General features: G+C 41.1%; 1 protein-coding gene across 2 annotated transcripts in view; it reads left to right on the top strand.

Annotated features, from left to right (window-relative positions):
* Positions 1-16,473, top strand: part of LOC102929613 (pituitary tumor-transforming gene 1 protein-interacting protein) — a 57,220-nt gene that overhangs the window by 9,738 nt on the left and 31,009 nt on the right. For both annotated transcript variants that reach the window (XM_037890731.2, XM_043541225.1), the window contains exons 3-4: positions 4,748-4,856; positions 10,179-10,287. In XM_037890731.2, the coding sequence (XP_037746659.1) occupies positions 4,748-4,856; positions 10,179-10,287 (218 nt within the window). The remainder of the gene's footprint in view (positions 1-4,747; positions 4,857-10,178; positions 10,288-16,473) is intronic.

Below are 16,473 nucleotides of genomic sequence, written 5' to 3'. Positions count from 1 at the left end.
ATATTCTACGTATTTTGTCAAAATAATGCAGTATAATCACATCAGTTTCAGTTGTTTTGGTCATTTATTTAATTAATTACAGAAAAAAATTACAATAACTATTCAGCATTTCCTAAACACATGAAATTTAAGTTATAAATACTTTGGTAACTAATACCCTGCATTGCAGTTATAATCCTGGATTTTCATTTAAATTAAATTACATTACAGAACGCCAAACAGCGCCAAAAAAAGCCAAACTGGAATGTCATTTTAAATTGCTCAGACTTTTACACATGAAAGTTATAGTTTTGCTAATCATTGTCCTGGACCTGGCTGGGTACTTCGGGAAGTGTTTGCTTCTGATTGTCCTGACCTTTTATTGACTGCTTGGTAAATATTTTATTTGCCCTCAAAGTCTCTTTTTTAATGGGTAAGTAAAATAAATCTTGAGCTGTAATCTAACCCCATTGTGTCATTTTGGCACAGGAAAAAAGTGCGAAAGCACATAGATCTTCCTAGCTGATTCTCCTACTGTCATTTATAAGGCTTTACATCACTCTGGCAATGTAGGGGCCTTAAAACTTTTACAGGTTTTATGCTCCTTGGAGAATTGATTGAGAATGGGAACAGTTAACTAAAAACAGGAACATTAACAATGTTACTACCCATTTCTGCCTCGGGGAAGGACCCTTCCTCCTGCAGAATTAAAAAGACCTACAGCCTCCACACCCCCAGACGCAGTAGCAAGGGAGAGGGACTAAGGGCTAGTCTATGCTGGCGACGCTAAAGCACTAACGTGGCTTGTGTAGTCACGGCAGAGCACTGGGAGAGTTTAGATACCAGCTCTGTTTTTTCACACCCCTGAGCAAGAAAGTTGCAGCACTGTAAATTGCCAGTGTAGACAAGCCAAGAATGTCTCTCGCTTGTTGGCAGGCACACACGTCCAGCTCCCCTCCCCTTGCAGTGATCTGTATCACTTAGGCTGCTGCAGGCACACTGGAATAGATGTGCTGCCTGGGAAGAGGCACGTCTCCTCCCCTCCCCCCAGATTTCTTTTGCATTTTTCTGCATGGAGGGCACTGAAATATGTGGGCGATATGAATTCTGTCAGGAGTCTAATAAGATATTATCCTGATAATGAGTATAGCCTAATGCCACAAGCTCACTTAGACATCATGTAAAATCTGGAGTCCGTACTAACAGATTCCAATCTAAATTTGGGTCTTAAAATATTATCAAAATACAGTGCAAACTATGATGATAATCTCTGCCTAAATAGACCAGCTAAATATTTTCAATTTTCAGTTGTAGACTGTCATGAATTTGAGAACTTAAGTTAGATGTTTCATAATACCAGTGAAATTTGGTTGTCTTGTAGCTTCCGTAAAAAGAATAGCTGTAGTAAGGCAGTTCCTAATTTGACATCAAGAATAAGTCTGTTAAAGAATTTTCTTATTTTACCCTGTGCTCTCACATACCAAATCTTCTGCCCTTGAGGCTGCATGCATTTGTAACAGTTACATAGGCAGTCTCCAGAAAGTGCTAAAGTTGATCTATCCACGCTATTACTTACAGCCAGCAGCAGTTTAGCAGTGGCTTTAATGATCAGTCAAGCTGATATTAGGCTGGCTGTTCTTCATATATTCATACAGTTTATCTTGCATATTATAAGAAATGGTGCTCGTTTGTGTTGGCTGAACTATCTTAACATCTTTGTGTAAAATTGATCCTGTAAAGATATTCATTTTGGGGGAAATTAAAGCATTCTGCTTGTTTAGATGTTCTTTGTAAAGTGAAGTACCCCTTTTTTCAGAAAGATTATTTGAACCAAAACAGCCTGCATACCACAAGCTACAAGTAATGAATTGCTCTTCCCCACCTGCAAGGGAATAAGTATCTCACTGATGTCAGGATTTTATTTTCTAACATGACTCCTGTAAAGAGAAACAAAACAGCATACTCTGCAAATTAGATCTTGGTTCTAAGAGCTATTTTCTTGGTAGTACAATTGGATCACGAATAGTTTCTAGATGAAATCTCTTTCTGCTGTGAGCAGGTCCTATTAAAACATGTTCTGAAAGGGCTCCTATTAAAACCCCATTCTACATTTCTTCATTGATTCAGTTGTGTGGTGAAGGAATTCTGAACTAGTGTCAATATTATATTCCCAGATAAAAATTAAACTAGAATTAAGGCTGAGTACAAATCATTAGTTTAAGAGGAAAAAACATTATAGCCATGTTGCAATTACACCAATCCCAGGAAATTCAGAGTTGAGGTTAAATTTAAAAGAAATCTAAACATATTAAGGTATCGAAATGCACAGTTAAGGCACCGAAACAACCTTAACTGTGTCCCATAGCAACACTATTCAATAACCATATAATTATGATTAGAGCTTAATGGTATTTGTATTTACAAATAATAGCAGGAATATATAGAAGAGGTGCAACATGGCTTTAAGAAAGGAAAGGAGTATTATAGACACAATAAAATATTTGCAACGAGACAGACGTTTGAAAGAATCATAAATGGAGGGCATAATTGCTGTTCAGTATTAATGATCTTGAGAAAGCGTATGAGTTGGTTCTGCAGAAGTTGATATTTGGAATATTGAAGGGAAAGGGACATAAGGAAGTGGAGATGTTAGAGGAGCTGTCTTGATGGTCAAGAGCTCAGGTGGTAACAATATATTGAATTTCGGAGAGTTTTAAGGTGATGGGATTGAGACAATGGGTCCACTTCTCTTCATCCTAGTTAAGGCGTTAATTAGTAGGAGAACCAAGCCGGTGGGGAGACAGAAAACTAATACATACTGACGATCTGGCCCTTTTGTCTGACAGCAAAGAGAAATTGGTAAATAGGGTATCGGAGTGGGAATCTGTGTTTTGAAGTTAACAAAAACTGAAGTTGTGAATGTAGGGAAGGTAGAAGAAGAGCTCATTATTAAAGTTTCAGGAGAGAAGATGAATCATAAGAAAGAATTTATGTATTTGGGAAGTATTTAGTGCCATTGGAAAGAGATCTAGAGAATTGAAAAGAAGAACCCATTATGCATGGGTGGCAGTGAAAAAGGTGCCAGGAATACTGTGGGTAGAGCCCTCCATGGATACAAAATGTATGTCCATGGATATAAAGCAGATGTCGCTAGAGCCCTGCTACTCAGTGGACAACGAGCAAGACAAGCAGGGCCATAGCCAGTGACTGGGCCAGGAACCACAGCAGCAAAAGCAGCAGCATGTCAGGCTGCCACTTGCACAAGCCAGCACCCAGCCTGGGCAGCTCTTCTGGCGTGGCTGTACCGCCCCAATCCTGCCCACGGTGGCTGGCACCAGGCTCACCAGTAGCTGTCCCTGGTCACACTAGTGGGTATAAACGGCTCACACGCTCCCAGACAGGAGATGTACACCTCTGTGTGGAAGGGATGCTGTGACCAGGGACAGCTGCTGGACAGCTATTACCATGGCCCGGCTATGGCTCTTTGGCCCCTGAAGCCCTGGCCCACGGCTAGGTTGGAAGCCAGAGCCGGTCAGGGTAAGTACCATGCAGGCAGCTGTAGGGAGCCGTGTACCTTCTACCTGTCCTGCGTGGGAGGCCAAGGGGGCAGAGACACAGGACAGGGGCAGCTCTTGGGGGGGGCCCACCCCGGCCAGCTGGAGTGGCCCAGGCTCCCCAGCCTGGCTCTGGCTTCCGGCTTGGCCATGGGGCGGGACCTTGTGGGGAGAGATGGGGCCATGGAGGGGGTGGTGCCTCCCACTTCCTCTGCCCCACCACTTTTAGGAAGAATCAGTTTCCCCAGTCTAGTCTCCTGTGGTTCTCATTTAGTTTGGTCTCATTTCTGTTGTTGCGTTTAGTGTATGACTGGTGGTGTTAGCCTGTGATTTGCAGCAGGTCGGACTAGATGCTCTAGTGCAGTGATTCTCAAACTTTTTTTTTTCCCGCAGACCACTTGAAAATTGCTGAGGGTCTTGGAGGACCACTTAATGATCTTTCCAAATGTTGTTTGTACTGTTAGCTAACTATTGTAAAGCGCTTTGGATAAAAGCGCTGTATAAAAAAATTAATAATTGTTTTTGTTCTACAAATAAAAGCATATTAGTCATATTTTTAATATCAGTAATCTTACCTTGTTAATGTGATGGATGTGCCCTGTCTCCCTAGCCGCAGCAACCTCCGAGCTGGGGCTGGGAAGGAGGGGGGTCTCTCGCTGGCAGCCGCAGACCTGGAGCTGGGGAAAGTCCCCTCTTTCCCTCCCTGCGCAGCTCCACGAATTAGGTGGGCGGTCCTTCATTGTCTCATGTGCGGCTGCCCAGGCACACACCTTAGAGGGAACTATCCACGGACCACCTGAATGGAGCAGTGGTCCGCGGACCACAGTTTGAGAACTTCTGCTCTAATGGTCTGTTCTGGCCTTGAATTCTGTGACTCTGACTCAGATTGACAGATTACTTAAATATTAGATCATTCAGTAGTTGAAGAGTAAGTGCTACAATTATGGGGGGGAAATACTTATTTTTTTCATATTTAACACCATTATTTGAAAGTGTTTTTCTAAGTATGAATTCAGTTTAGCCCTAACTGTAGAACTGCGACTAGGGCTTTCATAATTCATGTAGTGCTTCATTCTTCAAGATCACAGGACATAGTGTTCATACTCACTTAAATTTGATATTCTGTCCATGGACTGTTGTATTGGGGCCCTTGTTTGTAAATAGCTGTTTGATGGTCAGTAGTTGTAATATGTCTTTGTTTCTCTCCTATGCAGTGCCTTTGGTGTAATACAAAAAACACTTGTATGGACTATCCTGTGAGAAGTATTCTTCCATCATCTTCACTGTGTCCACTCTACGATGCTCGATGGGGTGTTTGCTGGAGTAGGTACTAATAGTAATTTTAATAAACAGATGTAATTACTTGTAATTCAAGCTATAGTAAGATAATATTGATTTTTGTTCCAAAATTAAGTTGACTATCATGTATTTATGATTTAGAATATGTTTCACCCAAGGAGCATCTTTGGTGGGATTCACTAATGTACACTGCCTGAGATCCTTAGGAACAGCCTTTTGAGGTACAGAGTCGGGGTGCTCTGCCTTAGTAAGCACATCAGCACCTTGACACTTAGAGGGGTTGTTCTTCCCACTCTACAGGAGATAGGATGATGTATGTGCCCTTCTTCACCTTGGGTGAAGGGAGTCAGCATCATAGAAGCATGTTGCTGCTCTCATGGCTGCCTCCTCAGCATGGACAGACAGCTATGATGGCAGCAGAGAACTGGAACTATACCAGTACTTCCACTAGAATGAATGTAAATGGAAAGTTCAAGAGCGTATGAGAGTGGTACAGGCTAAGGATGGAGGTGTGTTGGCTGTGGGTGCTGAAGAGATGCAATTGAGGCTTTTAAAAAAAGGGGGGGGGGAGGGGCTGATGAGTAGCATGGCTTCACTGCTCATTTCCGTACTTTTTACGGTTTGTGTTGACAAATTATGCAGCCTAGCAATTTTAATTCACAAATTAGTTTTGTGCATGAATAATGTAAGGATTGGTTTCAGAGTAGCAGCCGTGTTAGTCTGTAACACAAGTCCGCAAAAAGAAAAGGAGTACTTGTGGCACCTTGTTAGTCACTAAGGTGCCACAAGTACTCTTTTTCTTAATGTAAGGATTGTGACTCCTATGGTCTGTGTAACCCACATGGCTTGTTATTGTGAGAAGCTTTATTGGTGCTATACAAAACAGAAAGGAAGTGATGATCCCTGCCGTGAATTCACAGCCAAAATGGACCAACAAGAATCTCACTTGTGTGCACTAGGAGACATCAGGGTGGCTTGATTTTAGGTCACATTTTAATCATGATTTAAATCAGGAAGCAGGAAACCTTGATTTAAGAGGTAGTTTAGTCATGTTTTGCATTTGTACTTTCTAAGTTATTTTCCTAAAGAATAGCTGATTCTCATTGATTGGTAGCCATTAAAACATATTGCTTTGCAAGTAAATATAGCCTGCACACCAGAGTTGGTGCTTTTTTTTCCTCTGAGGATACACTATACACACATTTATTTAAACTGTTCTATATCTTAATTTACATTTATTCAGATTCTTAATTTTTCAATTTTATATTTTGTTAGAAAATGGTGAACCATGATGTGTTCGTTATTTACTAGATAACTAATTTTTTACTTGCAATTTGTGCCAAGTTCTATTTGGATGGAAATTCAAATTTAATTAATGCACAAAAACAACATTTTAAAATTTTTATATTAAAAATAATACCTTAAATGTGATGGATACATAAAAAAGCAGTTTTTTATCAATACATGTTTTCCCTTTTAAAACTAATTGATTTACTAAAGAAATGAGGTGTTATCTGTAGTTAGTTAACTGGTTATTTTTTTGGTTACCATGTCCTTCAAGATTTTAGAACTAGTAGATCTTATCCTCTCACACTTATTTTAGTCATACACTGGAAGAGGAGAACAAGTTTTCCTGCTTTTTTCAACACTCAGTTTCTTAACTTCGAATTAACTAGTCATTCAACTTAACTAGTTGAATAAACTGAAATGAAGAAAATATTCTCTCTGCAGAAGAAGCTATTGCTGTTGAAAGCTGGTTTAGCAATTCAACCAATTGTGGTTCCACGTGCTTAGCTTAGCCAGTGACTTCCATTTCAGTCGTTTGATTTTCTTTAAAAATTGGAGGAAGCATACTGCTTAATATTATTTTTTGTATTTAATTTAAATTATTTTAATATATTGTAATTTTAGGCCTTAACATAGGTTGTCAATTTCAATTTTAATTTTAACTAGGTATATTTTTTAAAAAAGATAGATTTAATTTAAATTTAAAAAATCCAATTTTTTATTAAAATTTTATCTGCCATGGGAGACATGAAGGAAGCCTTAGTCTTACAGCAGTAGTGATAGAGATTTTAAAGAGAGATTTACAATTCATAAATATTGTTCCTTGAACTGTTTGATTTACTCTCTTTTAAAAGAGAAACTCAAACTATGTATTCCTGAAAACTACTGTTCACTGTTCAACTTCTGATGCCACATGGTGTGCTGAGCAGACAAATTCTTTCCTACATATCATTAGTATGGGAAGTACTTGCAATTATTTTAGGCAGGTTTTCATTTTGTAGATTGACTGACTGTAGCTTAACCATAAGATGAAAACTTCATAGTAGCACACCTTCTGCACAATAAGTGAACAGTTGCCAAAAGACTTCCCCTGCTTCCGCCCCCTTCCCGCCCCCGAGTTATTACAAGTTCTGCACTGCAGCATGCCATATGAATATATGGTCTCATGGAGTTTGTCCCAGACACAGCAGGGAACTAATACCACATTGAGGATGGTGCTATTGTTTGTCTTTTTTGCAAATGAAATGAAGCAAAGCCACTTATTTTTGACCCAGTGTTGCTGAAAATGAACAGTGCAGCTCGTGAAATGCATTTTCATGTTCAGCTGTGTATTGGTGGAAAAATGGAAAGCTGGGGAACATATAGGTCCCAGATACCAGTGATATCTGGAACGTGACATGCTGACAAATGGTTGGTCAAAGCTAAAGGAGGAAGATGAGTGTAAAAGCAACATCAGCTGAATTTATTGTATTTTTATGGATAAATAAGCAAATAAAGTAGCTGGTGGATGCAGGAACACAGAATGACATTGATATTTGTTCCATTTTGTTAAATTGTATAGTCAGTTGCTTGACCACACTTTTGGTTTTTATCCCTGTATAGACATAAGCTAAGAGAGCAGACACAATTGGGCAAATCTACCATTAAGAACTCTTGGAATGTGGCCGGTCTCCCTCATGCCACTGATTTACTTACAACCCCAGTAAAGTTGTTTCATGAAGATTAGTTATAGGGTAAAGATGATGGTTGCTTGAGTCAGTGTTTGTTTGAAGTTAGTGGCCCCTCTTAAATTACCTGAGATGTTAAACTGACCCTATTTATAGCCTATCTAATCATAACAGTTGGATACAATTGTTAATAAGCTTAATTACAGTCTAATTTGTTAAATAATCTATTCATAAGATTTTTATGAATTTTAACTATAGAGAAGAATTAAGAGCCTGTATTGTTCCAATATTCAGATCATCCGGACAAGACAAATTCTGACACAGATGCTAAATTGTTTAGAGTCCATTTTAAAAATTAATTTAAACTTGAATTTATTTGTTAGTCAGTTCTCAGAAAACTCATTCTGTACTCAGTGAGTATTACCTTAAGTTTGGGGAGGATATGTATTTTCATAAAAAACAGAGGTTGACTCCCTGCTCTCTGTGCAAAATGGGGGTAATGCTTAACTATTGAGATGGACCAATATCTCCATAATTATTGAAGTATGCCAGTCAGAAGCATTGTTAAGGTTGCATCTTGATTTCTACTTTGATGGGCCTTTTCTCTACAACTCAGTAAAAACATCAATTTTAGATTAAAAAAAACAAACCAACAAGAACACAAAGTGTTAGTGAATTATTGAAAAGAATCAGTTGAAAATTAGTCATAGTGAGGGGAGATATGTCATCAGAAAGGATATTGCGGGCTTTGGGGTGAGGGCAGGGCAACAGAGAAGGGCAGCAAGAATGATCAAGGCCATGGAAAAAGAATGGGGTTGTAAGATAAATAAGAGGGAATATGGGGAAAAAAAATCTAAAATAATGAATGACATAAAGTAGGTAGATTAGGAACTTTACTTCTCCTGTTCATAATTCAAAAAGGGGATATTTAATGAAATTGAAGAATGAGAAATTCAAAACCAACAAAAGGAAATAATTTACACACAACCTGTAATTAGACTATGGAACTCATTGCCACAGAAAGTCACCTGAGGCTAAGAATTTAGCAAATTCAGAAAGGATTGAATGTTTATATGTATATCCAGAGTTGTCATTAATTATAACATTTTTTTTGAAGGGATACTGAATCTCATGCTTCAGGCAAGCAAAACTCTAATTGTTAGAGACCAGAATAAGATCTAATGGGGGTCATATTACCCCTCATCTAAGACTGCAGAGGTCTTAAACCTTCCTCTGAAGCATCTGGTGCTGGCCACTGTTGGTGCTGGATTAGACAAGGTCTGTAGCAGGAGTCTTTCCTTTTTAAGCTCCCTTTCACAGATGCCACACAACACAGATTAAATCTTGCGGTGAAGTGTCATACTAAGGAATACATTTGAGAATGCAATGTCTTGAAAAAATTTTCATGGTTCTACTTAATTACATTAGGGAGCTCTGTCATTTAATGCATAACCACAAATCCACAGTTGTAAACTTCTGGCCTTTGATGTGAAGGAAAAGAGTGAACACATCTGTGAGCTGCATTGGAGATCTGTTGCAGCAAGCAGTTGTGGTGAGGAAAGGGGATAAAATAAGGGATGGGATCTGGGAGAGTTGAGAACGCTTTTTACAAAAACCTTTACTTCTCTAACACCCGTTCTCCCTTTCATCTCTAAACTCATTGAATGCACAGTCCACAGCTACGGTCTAGAGTTCCTTTCCTCCAATTCCATTCCTAATCCTCTCCAATCCATTTTTTGTCTTTTGCATTCCACTGGAGCAGCTTTCATCAAAGCTTCTAATGACCTCTTCCGTGGCCAGAACTCAAAACAGATGCTTGGGGCCAGGATTTAACCGCGCAAGTTGTTGACTCTAATGGTTCTAATCTTAAAAAAAAAATAAAAATCTATGCTCTGAAAATGTCTGGGAGGTCTGTATAGTGGTTGTAAATTACCCAATTATGCAAAAAACACCCTGTAGCTCTGTAACTGAGAAATCATAGTGTATGTAGAAAAACTGGGAGGGAACTTTCATTGCCATGTCAAAATCTGAGATGAGGTTGTGTTTTTATGTACAAGAGTAGAATGGACAGTTTAAAAGGAGAGGGCTAACAAAGGGATTAAAAAGCAACCTGATCTCAATCTGGTGAATGATGATTTTTCAGTGAGTAACAATGGCAGAGTTCTTATGTGAAACTATACAACGTGTCGTTTTAGCAGCTATTTTACTAAAACTCCTCTAGGAGTACTGCATAAAAAAACCAAAGATGAAACTCGGAAAGACCAAATGTTCATCAGAGGAAGCAGGGAGAAGACAAATTCAAATGACCACTGCTCAAGTCTTACAAGTTGTTTAATTTTATATATACACACACACATATATATTTATATCTATATTTTTTTTTTTTTTACAGTGAACTTTGAGGCCTTCATCATTGCCATAGCTGTAATAGCAGGACTCATCCTGCTGTCCATTGGTGTCTGTTGCTGTTACTGCTGCTACTGCAGAAGGCGTTCTAGGGGGTAAATATATTTTTCTTTTATTAGCTTTGTTGGTCCTACAATGCATAATCTCCAATAGCTCTCCTAGAAATTTAATTTGGAAGTAAAACAAATTTGGTATTTTTTTTGGTTAAAAGAGATGTAAACATATTTATTCACCCCACTCTGGTATTCTTTAATCACATCTTCCTGGTAAGAAAGTAAAATGAATAAAGATTGTGTGCACATTTATTCTCATATATATATATATATATATAAATAAAAAAATAAAAATCTCAGAGTATGTATGGTATGTGTAACAATCTCTTAACAGGATTTTTTTTCCAAAGATTGATGTAAAATTTAAATTTTTTAAAAAAGCTTTAATATTTAATTGTACAAAATGTCATGTAACTATTAGAGTAGGTAGTTGAATCAAAGCACATTAGATAGCAAATTAAATTAGCTCTGCATTTACACTTTGAGTCAATATTCATTCTGCACTGAAACAGATTTATGGTATAGCAGCTACAGTATCCACTGAGGACAGGCTGCAGTTATAAGATCCATTAGTTTTCTTCATTTCACTTGTTTTAAATGATTGTCTGTCTGAGCCGGCACTAGCTTTCCAAGCAGGTGCCTGGGGCGGCATTGAGAATGGGGCGGCAGTCCGTGTCCCACGGCGGCAATTCAGTGGCAGCCCTGCTGCTCTTCCAGCCCGGCGGCAATTCGGCGGCAGCTCCACCGCTGTTGTGGCCGCAATTCGGCTACTGCTTGGGGCGGCAACATTTTTTAAAAAAATAAACAAATACCACATCCTGCTGCCTGTCTGCTGCCTGCCAGGGTAGATAAAAATCAATGATTTTTAAAAAAATAAAAATGAAATCTGATTTTGTTTAAATAAGATTTTAAAAAAAAAAAATCTGTTTAAAATGAAATCTGAATTTAAGACAGGCATCTTAAGACCTAAACTTACTATAATTTAGTTGTAAATATGAAACATGTTTTGATAAGAGACGTTTATATATCCAAAACATTTAAGGCTGTTTTGTTTTAATAAAATTTAAATGCTGTTTTGTGTTTAATTAAAATTCAGTTTCTATTCTAATGCAGCTTGACACAGATCGTGAGCAAAAAGTTATCTAGTAAATAAGCAATATATCGCTCATCGTTTTCTAACATACTAAAATGTACAGATAATAAGAATCTTTTAAGGCTAGTTCGTGCCTGAACAAAAGTGGGCCAAGACGAGGAATAAAATTAGTATCTATCCTGTATAAACCAAGCAACATTTCAATATAGTTTAGTGTCCAGGCACCTGAGTCTGCTTCCGGGTATTTCAGCTAGCAGTCAGTAGACTGTCTCAGGAATCAGTTGTCAGAGATCCTGTTTTCCTTTAATTTACACAAATGTCATGATCATAGTAGAGATAAAGAGATACCTTTTTGCTCAGAGGCTTTGAGGATGCCTAAGTTAGTTTCAAAAAAGTTTCAAGCTTTACAAAAATCAAACATTCCTAAGATCTTAGAGGGTTTCTGAAGTTCACTTGTTGCCACAGGTTTAATTCTTTAATTGTTTAACATACTTCAAAGGGATCCAATAAGCAAGCAGTGTCTTGTTTGATTTGTATATGGGATGAGAGCAATAGTTGTTTTTTTTGTTTGTTTTTAAATGGTGCATAATCCTAATTGAGAAACCTTCTGGAAAATAATGTTCATTGGGGCAGCACAAGTGTCCTCTTGTAGCACTGCATATTTGGAGCAAGCTTATAAGGGCAGTGCAGTCTCAACTAGCTGTTGTCCTTTCTTTCCTCAATTGCCATAGGGATAAGGACTTTCTCTCCATATCTGGAGGAATTTCTAAGGTTCTGTACACCAAATAATCTATCCTCTTGTTTGTTGTTTTTTGTTAGGTGCTTTAGAATTTTTTTAGATATTACTCGATTTGTGCCACTGCACTGTTTTCTCATTTTTGGTCCCTGTGCCAACGAAATAGAACTGATCTGTAGCCACCAAGAAGGAAGATTTAAAAAAAAACATGGATTTAAATTGTGTCATTCCCATCTGTGTTCCCAGAGAAGGCTACACGTACCCGTTTGTTCTGTTTGGTGGAAATGGATTTTCCCAAACTGCTGCACTGTGCAAGTCTTCAACGCTTCAGGCCCATGCTGATGGGCAATCGAGGCTCTGAGCCTTTCTCACAGAGTAAGCTTTCTTGGCCGGTCTCATCCACCACCTCCACCTAAGGAGTGGAGTAGACCTCTTGATTTCAGTGCCAAGCGCATCAAGGATGGCTCCTGTGAAAAAGAAATCTCTGCCAGATAGGTTGTAATATCACACTACTGTCCCAGAGCAATGAGAACCATCTAGCGAATCCACTAATACGACTGAAGCCCATCTAACAGAGGGAGAAGAAAAGGAGAATGATTGCATCTATCTCCAGTATCCCCTCCCTACGGACACACTCCTCTGCCCCTTCTGCTATCTAGTCTGAGGATTCCAGTGCATTGGCGGTTCAGCAGACACCTCAAGAGAATCCATAGCAACCAGATTGCGTTTCGATGTGCCCTCTGCAACCTGCCTTTCAAGAGGCAGAAGAAATGTAAGTCTCATCAAGGCACCTGCAAACTGGAAGAATCCAACTCTATCAGTCTATGTTGCCACCACCCCATCTCGGCTCCGAAAGCAGAAACACCACGTGCGCCAGCTCCGGCTTCCAACTCCCCAAACACTCTGGCTACTGCATCCCAACCTATTCCTCTAGAGCCACAGCATGAAAAGGTGGTCGAACCATCTACTGAGGGAAGGACTATCCCTGCCCCTGGGACCAGCCAACTGGATATTACTGCCTCAAAAATCCCTAAGCTGGACCCTGCCAAGAGGAGGATCGGCGTTACCTCGCAGCTTATGCAAAGCAACTCCATCTCCAGACAGCTTAGTGCTTCCTTGCAGTACGTCCAGCACAACGCCGTTGGCAGAAGGGTCAGCGCCCCCCGCAGGTAACTTCACAGGACCCTGTCGTCAGAAGAGCTAGCACTACCTCACAGGCCACTCAGCGAGACCCAGCCAGTGGAGGATTATCTCCACTGCTCGGACCATGCAACAGGACCCCACCCCTAGACGGACCACAACGGCCTCCAAGACCACCCAATGGGACCTTGACCCCAGAAGGTCTCACTGCATCAAAGACCCGCCAGACTGAACTTATCCACAGAAAGACTAGCATTGCTCCGGAAACTCCAAAGCAAGATTGCATCCCTAAAAGGGTCAGTACCGCTGCCTCTAAAACTGTTCTTCCTAAAAGGACCAGTGCTGCCCTAAAATCCATAAGGGAAGATGCTGCCCTCATTCCAGAAGATCTGGCCAAATGGAGTTCTCAATGCCAGGAGGGGAAAAAGGCAACAGACTAATCCCACAGCAGTTTTCCAGCCTGAGCCTGCGGAGATTGAGCAGCCAGAAGAGCAGCGGCCCACGGTGAGGGCTGCCACACCATGGAAAGCCGCTTGGATGGAGGAGTTGGCAAGGACAGCCTTCTTTGAGGACTTTGACCTCCTTGTAGACAGACTCACTAAAGATCTGTCTGCAGAAATCATATCTGGGAGGAAGGGAACTCAGGAGAACTCACAGACTGCGCACAGAGCTTCTGCATCCAGACACCACAGCAACAACATGAGGGAAGCCAGGAGAAGGAACATCAGTTGCTGCTATGACCCAGCAGCAGCATCCAGGATCCAAAAGCTCTACTGGTCGATCAGCCCTAAGGCTATAAGAGAAATCCTCGACGGCCCTTCATCCTACTGCGCAGTCCTGTCCCAAAGTGTCCCAAACACTTCAAGGGTGTGTTTTACCATGTAGCTCAGAACGACGTGCAGCATCCAGAGTGCCTTCATCCTCTACCCCGGGTTGACTGTGCAGAGGACCTGGAACAAGACTTTACATCACAGGAAGTAGAGACCAGACTTAAAAAGACCAAAAACACAGTCCCAGGAAAAGATGGCATTCGTTACAACTTCCTGAAAAAACTAGACCCCTGGTACTAGCTGCCATTTTCAACAAATGCAAACAGTTCCACTGTACTCCCAGCTCCTGGAAGAAATCTATGACGGTGCTCGTCTACAAGAAAGGTGAGTGAGACGACCCCAATAACTGGAGACCCATCTCTCTCTGTTCCACCGTGTACAAACTGTATGCCAGCTGCCTCTCGGCTAGGATCACAGACTGGTCAGTGAACAGAGGAGCCATCCGCTCCATCCAGAAAGGCTTCATGTCATGTGAAGGCTGCTACGCACACGACTTTGTCCTTCAGACTGCCATCCACATGGCCAGGAGGGCACGGAGGCAGTGTGCCATAGCATGGCTCTGCCTGGCAAGTGCTTTTGGATTGATGCCCCATCAGCACATTTTTGACATGCTGCGAGAGTTTGGGGTACCTGAAAACTTTCTCCAACTAATCCAGGAACTGTCTGAAGCCTGCACCGCCACCATCCACTCCATGGAAGGAGAGATGCCTGAAATTCCTATCCGGAGCCAGGCTGCCCTTTGAGCCCCATAGTTTTCACCTTAGCCATGGTGCCACTCATTCGAGCGGTCTAGAAGTTTCGATTTATATGACAACAGAGTGAATATCCTGGCCTACGCAGACTATCTGGTCCTGGTCGCAGAGAACCCTGAGACTCTCCAACAAATGCTTGACCTCACCAGCCAGGCTGCCAACTGGATGGGACTCCGCTTCAGTACCAGGAAGTGTGCATCCCTGCATATTGATGGCGGTAAAAGGGATTTGGTCCAGGCGATGCCATTTCACGTCCAGGGCGAACCCATGATCTTCCTCAAGGACAGGCAAGCATACCAACATCTCTGCATGCTGATGGGTTTCCGCGTCCAGCAGATACCATCGCGGAGATCCTACAAGAGGTGGCCAGGACTGACTCCTCCCTACTGGCATCGTGGCAGAAGATCAATGCTCTGAACACCTTCCTAATCCCCCCGTATTTCATTCATCCTGAGGGGATCCACTGTAGCGGAGGTACCTCTTAACAAAGCAGGCAACACCATCCAGCAGCTGGTGAAGAAGTGAATGCTTCTTCCCCAGAGGGCCAGCAATGAACTAGTATACATCTCACACAGGCAGGGTGGCGACAGCGTCCCTCAAATGGTGATCTGTGCGACTTTGCCGTGATCACTCATGCCTTCCGTCTTCTGACGTGCTCAGACGCCACGGTGAGGAACATCGTGGAGTGTGCTCTGCAGGATGCCGTCAAGAAGTGAATCGCCATGACCACCTCCATTCAAGGTGTCGCCACCTACCTGAGCGGCTTGCTGAAAGGTGAATTTGGAAGACGGGGGAGACTGCTTCGCTCTGGACTCATGCCTGCAACGCTACGCGACAACTGAAGAAGTATGTCGACTGCCACTGGGCGTGGTGCAAGGATTGCCAGGAGATAGTAGTCCTAGTACCAAAAGTGAAGAACACAGGGCACACCATCACTTCAAGAGCCAGAAGCAATCTGAAGAGGACCCCTGTTTTCGAAGGTCACTATTTTCTAAATGAACAGCCTACCTAATTCTTAATTACTGAGTGACAATCTCCACTCATCGATATATTTTTGCTTTTCACAACCAAATCTATGTACAACTTTTCATGAGTGACATACCTGAGTATTCAGATTCTAATATCTAAACTGTATTGTTAAATCTATTCACCTAAATTTAGGCTATTGCTGATTATGTACTCTATGTATCATATGACTTTTAAAAACAAACTTTGTATTTGTGGATAATCTAAGCACTATACCCAGATGTACAGATGCTCTTTTCTTAACCTATGTATTATATAATTTTTTTAACATTAGCTTTACTAAAATTTTTAAATCTAATGTCTTCAGCTGGCATATCGCCTCTAGCACTGAAGACTGTACATTGGTGCCAAGTTGTGAGTCTAGCAGTGCCAGGACTCCATTTGTGCTAAAATCATCTTCACTATTTGTGTCCTGTTTCTCATAAAGTTCCAGTCCTTGTGAGACTTCCTTGGTTCTGGGGGCTTCCCTGCTAAAGAATGCATCTCTTCGTAAACAGGCAGCTACCGTTACTCACTTACATGGAATCTCTTTGGTTCTGAAGAATCTTGGTCCTGATCAGGAATCCCCTCTGTAGTTCTGGGGCCTCCCTTGGCATCAAAGAAGCCTGCATTAGCGCATGAAGCTATCAGAACGGGACCAATTTCAAGTGG

The sequence above is a fragment of the Chelonia mydas genome, chromosome 2, assembly GCF_015237465.2.
Source record: "Chelonia mydas isolate rCheMyd1 chromosome 2, rCheMyd1.pri.v2, whole genome shotgun sequence".
In the NCBI taxonomy this organism is placed as follows: domain Eukaryota; kingdom Metazoa; phylum Chordata; order Testudines; family Cheloniidae; genus Chelonia; species Chelonia mydas.
This window is presented reverse-complemented; position numbering and strand designations above follow the sequence as displayed.